The 15,228-nt window shown below is 48.6% G+C and overlaps 7 protein-coding genes across 7 annotated transcripts; 4 read left to right on the top strand and 3 right to left on the bottom strand.

The window, feature by feature from the left end:
- Window positions 1-349: 349 nt before the first annotated feature.
- Window positions 350-1,519, top strand: Aspvir_004231 (WSC domain-containing protein; the record flags this gene model as incomplete). The annotated part of the gene is made up of 4 exons (XM_043267462.1): window positions 350-455; window positions 518-795; window positions 894-1,442; window positions 1,502-1,519. The coding sequence occupies 4 exons, from the start codon at window positions 350-352 to the stop codon at window positions 1,517-1,519; spliced, it is 951 nt and encodes a 316-aa protein (XP_043123397.1).
- A 934-nt stretch (window positions 1,520-2,453) lies between these two features.
- Window positions 2,454-4,034, bottom strand: Aspvir_004230 (F-box domain and ankyrin repeat protein; the record flags this gene model as incomplete). The annotated part of the gene is made up of 1 exon (XM_043267461.1): window positions 2,454-4,034. One exon carries the CDS (start codon window positions 4,032-4,034, stop codon window positions 2,454-2,456), a length of 1,581 nt encoding a protein of 526 aa, XP_043123396.1.
- Window positions 4,035-5,315: 1,281 nt separating this feature from the next.
- On the top strand, window positions 5,316-6,942 carry Aspvir_004229 (heme-dependent oxidative N-demethylase family protein; the record flags this gene model as incomplete). Its single annotated transcript, XM_043267460.1, has 3 exons — window positions 5,316-5,844; window positions 5,935-6,400; window positions 6,462-6,942. 3 exons carry the CDS (start codon window positions 5,316-5,318, stop codon window positions 6,940-6,942), a joined length of 1,476 nt encoding a protein of 491 aa, XP_043123395.1.
- A 528-nt stretch (window positions 6,943-7,470) lies between these two features.
- On the bottom strand, window positions 7,471-8,214 carry Aspvir_004228 (PRP38 family protein; the record flags this gene model as incomplete). The annotated part of the gene is made up of 1 exon (XM_043267459.1): window positions 7,471-8,214. The coding sequence occupies one exon, from the start codon at window positions 8,212-8,214 to the stop codon at window positions 7,471-7,473; it is 744 nt and encodes a 247-aa protein (XP_043123394.1).
- Window positions 8,215-9,100: 886 nt separating this feature from the next.
- On the top strand, window positions 9,101-9,999 carry Aspvir_004227 (uncharacterized protein; the record flags this gene model as incomplete). Its single annotated transcript, XM_043267458.1, has 3 exons — window positions 9,101-9,648; window positions 9,696-9,773; window positions 9,837-9,999. 3 exons carry the CDS (start codon window positions 9,101-9,103, stop codon window positions 9,997-9,999), a joined length of 789 nt encoding a protein of 262 aa, XP_043123393.1.
- A 915-nt stretch (window positions 10,000-10,914) lies between these two features.
- Window positions 10,915-11,973, top strand: Aspvir_004226 (uncharacterized protein; the record flags this gene model as incomplete). The annotated part of the gene is made up of 1 exon (XM_043267457.1): window positions 10,915-11,973. One exon carries the CDS (start codon window positions 10,915-10,917, stop codon window positions 11,971-11,973), a length of 1,059 nt encoding a protein of 352 aa, XP_043123392.1.
- A 451-nt stretch (window positions 11,974-12,424) lies between these two features.
- Aspvir_004225 (WD40 repeat domain-containing protein) lies at window positions 12,425-14,477 on the bottom strand (the record flags this gene model as incomplete). The annotated part of the gene is made up of 3 exons (XM_043267456.1): window positions 12,425-12,647; window positions 12,728-14,375; window positions 14,438-14,477. The coding sequence occupies 3 exons, from the start codon at window positions 14,475-14,477 to the stop codon at window positions 12,425-12,427; spliced, it is 1,911 nt and encodes a 636-aa protein (XP_043123391.1).
- Window positions 14,478-15,228: the final 751 nt, after the last annotated feature.

The following is a 15,228-nucleotide window of genomic DNA, read 5'->3' as shown; positions in this document are numbered from 1 at the left end:
GTACTCTTAGGTTCCAGAGGTTATCCATCTACGGGACTCAATCGACTATTACACTCTCTGAGGTGTTGGACCTGTTTCGACATTATTCGCCCACGGTGCAGATGTTCTTAGCATCTTATAGCTTACCGTAAACGCTTCGTCGATTATTCTATTCCACCTGACGACCATCAACTACAGAATCCCTTGGTGACAGGACCAGGTGCACATTGAGCATAATCAGGGGAGGGACCGTTAAAACGATTGAACAGTTCCAGAAGCTTGCCGAACCAGAGTTGCACACGGACAGGACACAAAAGTAGGGGGTGGAATACAACATCTCCTGATCTGCACTTGCCAATCCCATTTCGCCATGGTCTTCAACTTGAGTCTTCTGCTACTTGCTTTACTTGCATCGCCTGTTGTTTCCGATATCACCTACTGCTCTTCCGTGAACACCGGTTCCTCGTTCTCTGCCAGTAGGTAGCCCTGACGATCTCTCTCTGCCACCAAGTGATATCTGATCTTTTTCTCCTTACAGACGTCAGCATTTATCAGTCGAATGGACTCTGCACGCAAACCTGCAATGCTGATTATGCCTTCGGAATCCTCCAAGGTAAAGAATGCTGGTGCTCGAACATAGCACCCAACAAAGCTACGAACACCGACATTTCCGATTGTGCCGTAGGATGCCCAGGATATCCTTCAGACAGCTGTGGAGATGCCTCGAAGGGCCTGTATGCTTATATTCAGATGTCTGTACATAATCCTTCGGGCACAGCAGCTGCTCCATCGTCAACAGAGACGACAAAGTCCACGGTCAGTAGCCCGTGCCTCGGACTTCATCCCCACGCGCGACTCATCTATTGCCAACCACCCCGAGGAGCCTTGGACTCTCATTGCTAACGTCACTGTAGTCCGACGAATCCAAAACAGAGACCACCGACTCTAAAACAGCTACCACAGCACCTACAACTACTCAAAATACTGTTTCGGTTCAGACTATTGCTGGTCAAGTGAAGACTATAACAGTCTCAGATACGAAACCAGCTGCGACAGCGACCTCACCCTCGTCGGATTCACAAAGTGGAGGCTCTGGAGTTTCGGGTGGAACTATTGCCGGCGTTGTTGTTGGCTCTGTCGGTGGCTTGGCGGCAGTCGTCGCGATTATCTTCTTCGTCCTAGCATCTAAACGTCGCTCACGAGCTCAGAGCCCCGATCCGAGCGTTTCGAACGTTCTGCTCGACGGAAGGCAAAGCAAGGGCTCTCAGATGAGTTTTGTGAAGGGCATGTTCTCTGATGGGCATAGTCACACGTTATCCGCCGGATCTTCGATAACACCCCAACGTATGCCAACTTTCACTGATAACCGCTTGAAAACGGACACTGTACTATATGGGGGTGGGCGTCGGGATAGCGACGTGTCACTCCAGGATAATGAAGACTACTCGCGTCCGGTGCTGCGGGTTAGTATTTCCCAGTCGTGCACAACTTGATGGGTTTGGTACTGATATTTCTTTCATAGCTGACAAACCCCGATTAAGCACGGAATCTGTGCACTACGAATTTCTTTGCTTTGTGCATCTTGGAAGCTCTTTATCTTGTGAATTCAGTTTGTGCGACTCGGCGAAATCAGCGGTCTTATGATACCCAATTGTCACATAATCCTTCTTTTCTTCCTTACATTTGAAGCATCAGTCTTTCCTTCGGTCTTAATGACTGCAAGCTCCCTGGCATACAACTCGTCCATTGGCTGCGATTCGGAGCATCAGTGGGGCATCGGCGAGTATATGAAGGATAAGTCAAGTCATCCTGATTGGGGTACATTTTCATTCCTCAATGAGATACGATCCTCATTTCTAACCTACGTTCTCTTTTGAGCTTCACTTCGTTTTGTTGCCACTGAGCATTGTGTACTTGTGTACATCAGAAACTGCATGGCAGCTGTGTTATCGGTGGAAGTACATAATGGGTTTCAGACTGCCAATCTTGATGCTAGTGTCATCATTAATCCCCGGGGGAATTCTCCTCTTGTCTTATTGTTTGAGGGCATTTCTCATCCGTCTCACGAATCTCCTTCAGTTTCTTGTCAAAATAGAATTGTGAGCTGGACGAATACAAAGTATTTGAGACTACAAGTTCTGAAGGCGAGGCAGATCTGTAATAGGTCTGCTGTATTATCCTTGGAAGGGAACTAGGCACGCTTTTTCAGTGCTATGTGATATCATTGCAGCAAAGATCTCCCCAAAATTGCAGCTAGCAGTTTCGTTTGTTAAAACAAAAGCAAGAAATGAGGCAAATCAGAGTAAAACAAACCAACGCCGTCTGAAGAACCCAGAGGCCAAGTTCCAACCATTCCCAAACACGGACACCTGAGATCAGCAAGCACCGTTTGGAAAGAATAGGTACTGGACAGTACATACCTCCCGTTGACGCACTCGTCTCGGACAATTCTATGCTCATTCCCTCTTCACAATCTAGACGACAGAGGATCTGTTAGCTGCCCTCCGCAATAGATATTTCAAGACAGCGGGGGATTTCTGTGCAAGGTGCGCAGGCGCCTTACCACAATTATCCGTCTCCGTGACGTCCGCATTGCCCTCCTCGACGAGGATCCTCACGACCTTCAGCCAGCCGACTTCAGCCGCGAGATGCAGAGGAGTCAGGCCACCAGGACCTAGCGCGTTGACGTCGACTGTATTCCTGGAAAGCAGCAGACGTACGATACTCGGCATGCGCTTCTGCAACCAATAGTGCCCGTTCTGGCGCACCGCATGGTGGAGCTCTGTGAGGCCCCTTTGATCGGGGATACCGACCTGGATTCCATGCTCGAGCAGCACCGTTGCGATCGATAAACTTCTCTCCGCGATTTCTCGGCCAACATATTCCATTGATTGGTAAAACGCCTGATGGCTGAATTCGAGGGCGGCGTGGAGGGCGGTTTTGCCGGCGTGGTCCCTAACGTTGATGTCAATACCGGCTGTGATGAGAATTTTGGCGAGTTCGGCACTGCCCTCGTAGAGCGCTGACCACAGAGCTGTCTTGCCCATTGTCGACTGCGAGGAAAGCAGCTCAGGGTACTTTTCAGTAAGGAATTCAAGGACATCTGGGTGGTCAGTATTTGTCGCAGCATAGTGCATCATAGTTCTGCCATCAGGGCTAATTTGTCCAAAGTCTGCGCCTTTCTCAATGGCGGCTTTGACGACATCCAAACTGCAACGACTGGCAAGGGTAGCGTGGACGGTGGTGTCGCCGGCGATGTCAACACCGGCTGTGATGAGAGTTTTGACGAGTTCGGCGCAGCCGTTATAGATGGCTGACCAGAGAAATGTCCTGGCAGCCTGCGTGGACAGCAGCTCAGGGTACTTTCCAACGAGGAATTCAAGGACATCTGGGTGGTTAGCATTTGTTGCAGCGTGATGGATCGCTGTCCTGCCATCAAGACTGGTCTGTCTAAAATCTGCACCTTTGTCAATGGCGAGTTTGATGACATCCAGACTGCAACGACCAGCGAGGGCGTGTATGACCCTTACCTGAGTATAATCGGCTCCTATACTTATCAGCTTTTTGACCATATCATCGCCCAATTCTATTGCGTCGAGGACAGGCGAGGTATATGGTGCGCACACGTCGTTCAAAGCAGGGTTAGCACCGTGCTCAAGCAGAAGGTCCACGATTGGCTCGTTCTTGGCGCGGACTGCCAGTGAAAGCATGCGGTGTCCGTCCAAGTCATATGCGTTCGGGTCGACACCTGCTTCTAGGTAGTTCCTTACCTTGTTGACTTGATGACGCCGGATGGCTTGAACGAGCGGCTGGGAAGGCATCCTCTGCGTCCGTTTCCGAGTAAGAATACCCTTTCCATCCTCGCGAAATGTGATTCGCTCTTTGTACTCAGCCTCTTCAGCGAGGGCATACTGCTTGGCAGCTCTGGCCAGGGGACGTTGCAACGTACCGTTGAGCCTCCGGGAGGTTTGGCCGAGACTGGCCACTGATAGAGGATCCAGGTGGTCAGAGATCTCCAGGAGGAGTTCCATCGGCAACTGCTCAAGCTGTGGCATTTTTGCTTAGGGAGCCACTATCTGCTTGAAAGATGTTAATGGAGGTGGTCAACTGCGCGGATTGTATAGAGTATCTTTGGGTGATTATTGAACGGCCGGGTGATATGTTGGTTGAAAAAGACAAGGCACATCTGTGGGCATTCGCACTTGCTTTATATCCTCCAAGTGAGACATCCTAATGTATTCTCTGCTTTCCTGCACTACTATGAGACAATAACTTGTGAGTACAATAGAGGGTTTGGAGATCCTTGACAAAGATTCTTAAGAGACATTGTTCATTGCTGCACACCATGGAAGGCTCAGAATGAAAGACTCTTCAAGGGACGTTGCAAGACTGCAAGTCTCACAAACCAGATTTCTCCATGGCAAAATCTTTTCCTCAACGGCGTCTTCAACGTCGAAGATGAAACTCGAGCAATTACCGAAAGAAAGACCTTGTCCTTTCATCGTCTTCGGGACATCCCCTTGCCCGTTGAACAAAGAGATTGTCAATGGCTTTGTACATGTTTCAGGACTAGAGAGGAATGAACGCCTCAAACCAAGGGAAAGAGGATGTATCTCAAGGATATCGAAGGCTTCGAAAGTAGCTGCACCACGACGACGTGACAAAGAGTCAAACCTCATCCTTGATGGTTAGCCAATCAATGTCCCTCTTTCTTCATCAAGACATGCGCTGTAAGAGGGTGTCTCTCTATTGTAAATGAATGAATCTACGTGAAAGCCCAGGCAAGACAAAGACCACAAAGCATTGTTGGGGGAGCAGTGACTGATGATGATGATGTAAACAAAGCACATGACCTACCGGGACAGTTTTGCCCGTTTGGGAAATGCGGCTGCTGCGCTTTGTCTTCCCCCTGCAGTCAGCGCAATCCTGATTGATGTTGCTACTGCTACAACAAAGCTGAGTGGTCAACGCTAACGTGGTCGCAGTACACTACCTTATAAGAAATCGGATCCGAAGGTTTATTCTAACCAATGCTATGGTCTTATCATGTTGCTCTCACCTTCATCCTCATCTGATATCTGCTTCTCCGCACCAAACGTAGTAAGTTCAAGCAGGTCACGACAGAGCATATCTTTGGAAACACGAAGTAAAGAGAAGTCCTGCTCGATCACACTTCTCGTATACGTGCTTAATTGCTTTTTTATACCACAGAAGACGCCCTTACAGATATAACCCCTTTCATAAGTCTTGTGGCCACTTTTGCCCTTGTCGAACAGGCGTAGCCACATGTTGTATGTCTTTTTTCATTTATATATCGCTTCACTAGACACATGAGGATGCAGATACTCGGTGTGCTCGGTGACTGGTGGTTGTCTGGTCTGGCCGTGGCTGCGCTCGTTGGACTTTATTTCACCTTCGATCGATCCCAACGCAGGGAAGTCTGGCCGAGAATAAGTCTTCGGAGCCGCAAAACGTCAGCTGCTGCAACGCCTCCAAGATCTATATCACCCGACAAGAAGCCAGGGATCGGTTCCGTGTCCCAAGTAAACTATGCCGATGTTTTACCACCACAGCGTCGGCAGGCCCTCGCTGCCTTGCGAGAGAGCCCGGTACAGTCGAAAGAGATTGACGAAGCCGAAGTCAGACGATTCATTCTGCCGATGACAATGGATTACCGAAATTGTCAAGAAGAAAGGTATACTCCGACAGGGTTCTCAATAGAGGAGATCAAAAAGTTAGGAGACTTCCCGGACTATGCAGCCCTAAGTGGTGTGCCTTTGCCCAATCCATACCATCAATTTGTCATTGACAAAGCCCTACCGAGGCCATATCGTCCGTTCCGGTGGACATACCATCAAACCATGTGTAAGCCTGCCTGACCAGCAACGGACCGTCCACTAGGACACCCCCGCAAGCAGATTTAGGAGCTGACAGTCGGTATTTCCCTGCGTATAGCACTGAAGAAAATGGAAACGGACTGGTGGATTGAGCTCGAAGGCACATACAAAGCTCGAATCGCGCAACGCAAGGAATTATACGCTAAACACGGCTCATCAGTGCTCGGCTATCTTCCAGGGTCTGAATTAGCCTGCAAGGAATTGATGGAAATGGTCTTGCAGTTTCTGTGCGCCCGGTATCCTCAGTACTTCTCATTAGAGGGCAAGAGGATATTCAAGAACAGGATCCTCGACACCGAGCAAGACATCAAAGCCAAGCATCCTTTGGAGATTCTCCTCGACAACGTACCCGAAGACTTTGCGATCATGCTGCGCGATGAGGAGACAGGCTTCTATTTCCTCCGCGCGGCAGTGGTTTGCTCTGCTCTGGGATGGAATGTTGGATCGAAAATAGGGCTTCAGCTCCATCAAATTCATGAGCCGATTCCGGACTATAAGGAAAAGATGCAATTCTCTATGGATCGGTAGGTCCAAGCTACAAGGAGAGTGGCAAGCCCAAGGAGTTGCTGACAAGTTCTCCACTAGATTCTTCACCAAAATGCCAGCAGATAAACCAATTCAGAGAGGGTCCTGGGGTCTAGAGGTCGGACAGCCTCTGTATATGCCCCCAGGGGATCCTCATGAGAAACTTCGTTTTTCTCAAGACCCCAGCCTGCAGTTGGCAGATTGCCATCTGCGAGTGGATTGGCAGACGCTGAGACGTCTGCCTCTGTCGGCAGCAGTCGTCTTCAATTTCAAAGCACTATTCACGCCCGTGTCCGAATTCCGCGATGAACCATGCGTACCAGCCTTGGTAGCCAAGGTTCTCAAAGAAGGAAAAGAGAACCTGATGAAATATAAGAATACATGGCACGTGGAGCATATCGTGCTTCCGAAGCTTGAGCAATGGGCTAAGGAGCAGGAGGAGCAAGGTCTCGTAGACAAAAATTGGCAAGTGGCTACATTGGACGAGAGCCCTTGGTTCAGGAACTGGGAGGACAAGTGGCATCGCCAGCAAGGTTTTTGATTAGTTTGTTTGAAGTGGTCCAAATGATGTTCTTGGTGCTTCTGTATAATCTTTATTATCAATACCAAGCTGCTTCTAGCTATACACATACCTACAGCAAACAAGAACATAACCTACATGATATGTAGAGTCGAGGGTATATTAAAGCAAGAATATTCGTCATTCAGCCCCAAGATCATCACCTGGTGGCGGTTTGATGAGGTTTGGCATAGAGTTCTGAACTCGATCGGAGGTCGCTGTTTTGCAAAGGAAGTTCCAGCAATAAATGATATTGACTGTGCTTCCTTAAGCTTCGACTGTGACTCTGGATAGCTTCAATAGGCACCTGGCGACGAGGATGCCTTGAGCGCTTGATAATGAGACGCCCCCTGCCCTGTCTAGCTCGCGCCACTCAGCGGCGCGAGTGCGTGAGGAGCTGAATTCGCAACGGGGTACGCATCAGTCCGTATATTGAGGGACAATGGCGGCCAAGAATTGTAGTGTGTCAAGAAATTTTCGAGATGTCGATTATGGGGCCCAGTGACGCGCTCACTCGTCCCCAGCGGCCCCGTTAGACCGTGACTCGCTATCATGGCTGCCTTGGTCGCTCTCATTATCCAATTCTTCCAGTTCGTCCGCCAATGGACTGATGCGCTCGTCCAACAAATCCAGATCCTCCAACTGCTGGCGTGCCGGTAACTTCCAAAGACTAGTACCGCACACACGGTCCTTCGTCAGAAGATCGTCGACAAATTGATCCATATAGGTAAGCACAAATGTGTCGCGTACTCGTCGCTTCAGCTTCCGGTAGTCGAGAAGGAGAGGTTCCAGTGTCTTGTAGACGTCGACCGGGTCAAAGGTCAAACGCACGTAGAACGCCGCCAGGGCGCGGAGGTATTTGAAGTCCCCCCGTTGTCCAATCACGCCATTTCGAGCCTGATCCTCCGCCGCGGCCTCTGTCTCTTCGTCACTGCCCGGATCGGTGTAGTTGAGATATTCCAAGATGATTTCACGATCGGGGTTGAGTTGCAGCAACTTGAACGCAAGACAGAGAAACGGAGTGGGTTTCTCGGCGACACCGTATGTACCGCCGATAGATGTCAATTCGACTGCGCGATCGCAAAGTGTTGCTGCGTTCAAACCGAAGCACTGCTCTTTCCAGTAATATGAGTCCGTAATGCGGTCGCGAACGGCTTTCTCGAACAATGTGGCGGGGTTGACACCGCGGACCAGCGGCCCTGAATAGCCACGATTGTCAAGGAGGGTACTCGCATCAGCACGATGGGAGGACATGTTGAATAAAATCGGAAAATGCCGATGTGGACGCGACTTCAAAGGTTGCCCGCGAAGAAAAGACGAAACTTTGAAAAGCAGGAAGATCAGCTGTGGCTGTGCGCTGAGGCTGTGCCAAGACGGACTCTTATCGATAGTCGCACGGACAACCAGCAGAGAGGTAAGCGGAGGAGCTGGTGATGCAACCTGTGTCTCAGGTCTGCTGTTAGCAGGTTTGGTGGCTTCAAATTACAGACCTTTTTATCAATAGACAATGTTGATGATTTATGCTATATGATTTAATTGTGTATGGTGGTGTTTATAGTCATGTGCTAGATGCTCAGTTCTTGCGTCGCTGTCTTTCGTGCATCTCAGGAACATCAACACATATATATACTTTATCTTCCCTGTAGTAGTATAATCCGAAAAGAACTATTATTATAAATGAATGCTTCAAGGATAGCAAAGTGTATTCCCTTAAAGTATCTCCTTGGCCGAACCCACTGACCCTTTTCTGACATCACCTTGGATCCCTAAATATAACTCTGGTTTAGAAATATGTACATTGGAAAGCTAAACCGCGTGACCAGCCTAAAGCCCTTAATGCCTTTAAAATTCAAGCTAGCAGCTGAAGATATTACTGACTTACTTAAGTTTGAAGCAATAGGGTTGATGATATTTTCTGGTGATGGTTTCGGAATACTGTCTGCTGTGGGTAGGTACTCTTGGGTTTGGACATGGCCGTGGTTGGGGTAGTGAGCCTAGATAGGCAATAATACCTACTTCTCCTGCCACCTTCTGACTCTTCCTTTCACCTCTTTATTCATTCGCCATCTCTAACTCAGGACTCTTCCTACCGCAACATTCTCTTTCTTCAACTTCCTGATTCTTCAACCTTCTTACAACAATGTCGTCCCCATCCTCGCGCTGGTTCCACCAAGGAACAGACCCTGGCACAATCATCACCCTCGATCAACCTGTCCCTTCGCAGTGGAAGATCCTCGAGAAGCTCAATGAGCGTAACTTCCAGGCTAGTGAAGAAATGCGTCGTCGCCATGGCCACTACTCTTACGCTACGGCTAAACTCCTCTGTTGCGATCCAAAGAAGCCCTCCAGGAAAGTCTTCATGCGAGTTTATCTTCAGGTTCCTTTTAAGAACACTGAGATACAAGATCCGAAGACCAGATCCCGCCAGGCTACAACATACACGCCCCCAGAGTTAACTGGCTACCAGGAGTTTACTCAGAAGGATTTCAGCAATGTACCAAAGCTCCTAGGATACAAGGTCAGCACTCAAGATAAGTCAGGGCTGGTCCCAAATGGGTTTGCGATCTGGCTGGCCTGGGAAATGGTCCCAGGTCTACGCCTCGGTGACAAGCTTGGGAATGATCCATACTGGACTCTGTCCGCTGTCGAGAGGGAACATGTCCGTATGGCCTTTATGGAGGCTCTTCCGTATGTCGATCCTCCCGTTTCCTGATCATGCTAACGATAAACTTTAGTCAGGCGCTCGAGAAAGGGTATGGACCTTATACGCCCAGTCTCTCTAAGCTAGTCTGGCACAGTCAAACAGGCACCCTGTATGTTATTACATGTTGTGTTTTATGTCAAATAAGTGGACCAACATTTTCCGTTCTCCTCAGTTACTTCATCGGTTACATCTACGGCATTAACGACGAACCTAAAGACCGGAGCAACATCAAGATCGGTCCTGAAGCCCTAGCGCGCTATGGCCTCGCGAAACCCTCTTCGAATGAATCGCGTAACAAAAATTGGAACGGGGATACCACAGGCTGGAAAAGGTAGCTCATATAGAGGGGGAGTCCATCTAGCACATCCCTTTCTAGCTTCATCATTGCTCTTAATAAAGGCACTTCTTGAATCTAATGTGAATATGGTTCGCCAGTACCGGTAGCGACTATTGCATAGAGGACAATACCTTTCTCCAGTTGCTGGCGACGCCGTCGATAATACTCGGGGCTGCAGATTTGCTTCATCCTTGAAGCAGGATAGTTCAAAATAGACATGCCTCAGGAAATAACAGATTCGGCCAAAGAACGTGGGCAAGTACTGATGCCACAGAAGAACAACTGAATGACGAAAAGAAACTGTAAAGACTGGAGTTCAGAAGGACCCAGAGAGTAGTAAGACACTTCTCTCTCTTTTGATGCAGGCCATTATGACACACTGATCATCTTCCCTGAGCACACTGAGTGAAGGGTGAGCTGATCACTGAGCAACCCTGAGTGCTCAGTGAGTATATACTAAAAGTGGGTTATGTTGGATCACATGCATTATAGTAACTAAGATTCTTATTAAAATGGATGCTTAAAGTGGCATCAGAAGTAACCATTTTCAGCACTAGATTATGGTTATCTTATAGTATTAATATTATTTTCCTTTTAAGATATTAAAGAATCTAAAATAGTATTACTATAGCTTTAGAATAATATTAAAATAAAAAGTTATAAGAGTAGTATACTTCTTATTCAACCCTAATCTAGTCTTAGTCTACTAAATAACTATTATTTACTCTAAGTCTCTATCTTACTAATACAAATTAGTCACAACCAGGGAAAACAAGTCACAACCTTAAAGTAAACAACAAATATAGGCACCTAAGTATTTATTAAGCGTTCTCCACTGTTATTTCTTTATGATAAGAGTAGATACTTAATTTATGCATTGTTATCTGATGCGCACTTCAAGTTACACACAATCATGGTGCTTCTGACCTCCTCAACAATCTCAGTCATCCTCTCCACTGGTGTGGTCTGCCTATTTACTCTTCTTCTTTTTCTGTCCGGCTACGTTCTCCAGCAGCAGTCTGTCAGAAGCATCCAGAGTGCTCTTCGACCTCCCGGGGGTCCAGATCCGATCACCGGCCATGGATCAGCAGCGTCGTCATTTCAAAAACGGGAGCAAATTTTTCTGTCAGATCTGATTCCTGAGAAGCAGCAAAAACATGTCTCGCATCATGCGCAGCCTGGAGCAGGAGGCAACTACGCATATCTGCAACTCCTGTCCTCCCCCAATCCATCCGATATCTGCTCCGCAATCCTCTTCTTCAAACAACTCGCCACAAATGGCACAGCAATAAATGACCGATTATTTATGTATCCTCGGGAATGGGATCTGCTGTCATCAGACGAGGTCTCGCACTCCGTCACAACAGCTCTTTCTTTGCTCCGAGCCGCAAGCACCAAGGACAACGTCTGGCTTCTCCCCATCGACATGACCGCGGCCACGTCCGCAGGCTACAAACCGACAGATACCAAGCTTCTTCGTCTAGGGCAGATCCAGTTCATGCAGTACGACAGTGTGCTATATGTCCGAACACCCGGTCTGTTGCTCGACACTGGCAAGCTAGACGAGATGCTCCTCTCCCGGCCTTTGCCCCTGAAATATGACAAGAATCGTCCCGAGTCCTTCAATAATGAAGCGTGGATCCCCATGCCTCTTAGGCCGGACCGTGATGCCGTTCTTCCGCCCGTGTACCTGATCACGGTCAACAACGTGAAGAACGGACAGATTGAGGCGCGAGGCCATATCCCTAATGTGGCTCTCCCGGGCTTCGGGGGTCTGGTCACCAGTCCCAGGGGTGTTCACTCACCTGAGGACAAGGGTAATGAACCCGACGATGAGCCTGGGTATGTCTTCTTTGAGCAGGATGGGGAAGGTCATGTTCAGTGGGCACAGAATCCGTTGTTCGGTGCCTGGAGAGCACAGCAACATGAAGTTTGCGAAGGCGTCGACTTTGATGAAATCGCTCATGATTAGCAACGTTTTTCTTATGACCGTTCGTGTGACCATCTTGCGTGCTCTTGGTTTGGTTCTTGGAAGGTGTTTGGGTATAATTACAGTTTACGGGCGTTAACAATTTGGGAAAGTTAGGAGTGTTCTACCTACTTATATATATACACGAATGCAAATACGAAATATCTGATCATTCCATAACACGTATACCTTATTTTCGGAAGGGTTTGCCAAATTTTAAGATTTAGTATAAGTAAACACTAGGTATAGTCTAAGAGACTGGTCTAGATGGCCAATGCCGTTCGTTGCGCTATCATGAACAATGGCCAGCACATGCAATCAATGAATGCCGTGATCCGGTTCCCCTTCAAGATAGCCTCAACAGAAAGAAACATTGACACTCGAACGCGGAGCGAACAAGATGGCAGAAATCTGCCGGGATATATATTATACATGGCAAGAAAAGGAAAAAAAATCATCGAGGAACGTTGATCTCGTAGCCCAGCAAAACCTCGGTGGTATTGCCTTCCCAGCCTCTATTACCACTTGTCGAGATCATAAACCGACAAGCCTGATCAATATATAGTTGTGATATAGTCCCTGTGCGGTGCCCAGGGATGATGAGAAAAGGTACACCAGAATGGCGGGTGACTTGTTCGTGTTTCAAATCGTATAATCGAAGAATATCATGCGACGCACTGAAATCAATTGGTCAGCCAGATGCCATGATGGTAAGGTACTGCAGTAGCTAACGAGGATAGATAGAAAGACTACTCACCAGACAATATGTCGCCCATTGGGCATCGCCTTGAGCGCCGTCACCGGTCCACTCCCCTGGGGGAATTTAAAGGTCCTCTCAGGCTCTCGTAGACCTTTATGAAGACTGAATTCCTCCACAGTTCCATTTCGACGCCCTGCATAGATATAATTCCCGTCCGGAGACCAGCATGCATTCATGCACCATGGTGGAGAATTGTAGGGTGTGATTCGAGCAACAGGGTCGGCTTGCCGTCTGTCCCATACTCTGATTGTGCCGTCGATGGACGCAGCCAGGAAGGTGTGATCTGTTACTACATTCGGCTCTTGCTGTGTTGATGCAGCAGACTCTTGGGTCTGTGAAGGTGGCTCTAATTCCTCCGCGTGTGGTAGACCGTTCGTCACTGCCTGCGATGAAACGTTTGGAAGCTCAGTCCCCAGAGATTCGGTCATTGGGTTCGTCGTGGTAGCATCGGCACTTGCGTTGCCGGCTGCAGTCCCATTTTGTTGATCCGTCACGTCGGGCTCACCATGTGCATCGGCATCAGCATCGGCATCCGGAAGAATGCCGTTGGCAAGAGCTTTGCCAAACTCATCATCCTCGTCTATTCCAAACGCATTTCCCGACGTCCCCGCACCTTCACCACCCCCACCATCTGCATCGCCAAACAATGAATCGGCCCCGCCAAAGAGTGAATCTGCTGGGGATCCCGCCTGCGGGTTTGAAGCAGCGCCACCTTCACCTAAATCGTTCGACGTATCCACGAGATTGAAGCTTTCCGTTCCGCTGGCATGGTAGTTTGATGAGTAGGTGCCATTCGTCTGAGGCAGCTCCGATACGTCTTTTGGAACAGGAATAGTGGATTCCGGCCGAATCTCGATCGCCGCGATTTGCCCGGCACTGGCACCAAAGACACGCCGCGTCTGTCCGGTATTCAAATCCCAGTCAAACACTCGCTTGTCCCAACTCCCGGATAGCAATGACTTCTCATCTGGGGTCAGATGCAGTACCGAGACGGCCGAAGTATGCTGTTGCAGGAGAGCGATCTCTTTCCCCTCCTCATGACGAACTGACTGCAGACGGATACTGCCTGACTCCAACCCCGATAATAGCCATAGACCTTCGCTATGGCTAGCTAGGGAATATACTGGTGACACTGCGTTCCCATCCATGCACTCCCAATATGTCATCAACACGCCCGCCTTCATTACGCTATCGACAAAGGGATGTCGTTGCGCCACGGTCAGCATCAATTTGCTGTTGATTGAATCGACCCAATTGAACTTTCGTACATATCCATCAGACCCTCCGCTAAATACCCATCGCATGTCGGCTGTTGCTGTCACTGCGTTTATCGATGTACTATGAGGGGCGGCCGTGGTCGGTACTACGTCGTAAGTGGATGCTGTTAGACATTCTGGACGAACTTGAGGGTGAAATACGGAGGCCAAGTCGGATGTGATGTTTGTAGAGTCAGGGGAGGTCATTGGAATATTAGGATTCGCTTGAGATGCGATACCAGGCCCTTCGGATGCGCGGCTGGTATTCGACGGGCTTTCCGCATCTTGATCGGCGTCGGCGTCTCCATCGGCATCATTATCATTCCCTGCGTCATCTGCATCTCTCATAGCGTCTTCCATTTCGTCGTCCGAGCTTCCATCTTGCGAGCCTATGTCGCCTGGCTATCAGTAACTGTTTCAAGAATCGTGGGATAACGGGTGAAGGGCTCACCCGCAAGATCTCGATCATCGTCGTCCCCAATTGAGGTCATTTTGACGTCGCAAAACCCCTTGCTCCTGAGATTCTGTGTCGCAAACACCGAATTTATGAGCTGGAGCAAATTCTCGATGCGTCAATCGCTATACAGTCCGAACGGTTGGGATTTGCGATAAGGCGCAGTGATGCCTCTTGAGTTGGGTGGAGGAATTGCTGCGAATTATGGACTCATGGCTCGATTCGAACATGAAATCACTTCTCCTGGGCTTTGGAGAAATAAATCCAGTAGCCACAGTATGAAAACCTAGGATTGATACGGGACTTTCTATTCATGCGCCTAATGAAGCCATGAATCCTTTCTCCGACAGAATAGGCCAATATCCATTGAATTCCCCAGATGTCAGTCACGTTGATTACCCACTTCCTGCCTAAGGCCACAACTGCCTATCTTGGGTTAGCGCCTTGATGGGATATCAGAATCGCCGGAAACCTCAGAATACTTTTCCCGTCCAATGATCTCCAACTGACTTTCGATTACTTTTCTTTTTTCGTTTCTTTTCATTTTCTTTGTTTGTTTGTTTTTGAGCAAATGGTCTAAACCAATCAGAAAGAGAGAACAATTGATCTGGGCCTGTCAGGATAGTGAACTATCACAAGGGCAAACAGCGGATTGCAAACGATATGGAACCTTCAACCTGTATAGCTGACGGGATCCAAAGAAATAAGTCTGGGATGGCACAATGTACTTGAAGGGATATTCCGAGTCTGCTTATCTCAGTATATTTTATGCATGCAAACTTGTCAAA

Source organism: Aspergillus viridinutans (genome assembly GCF_018404265.1).
Source record: "Aspergillus viridinutans IFM 47045 DNA, scaffold_2, whole genome shotgun sequence".
In the NCBI taxonomy this organism is placed as follows: domain Eukaryota; kingdom Fungi; phylum Ascomycota; class Eurotiomycetes; order Eurotiales; family Aspergillaceae; genus Aspergillus; species Aspergillus viridinutans.
This window is presented reverse-complemented; position numbering and strand designations above follow the sequence as displayed.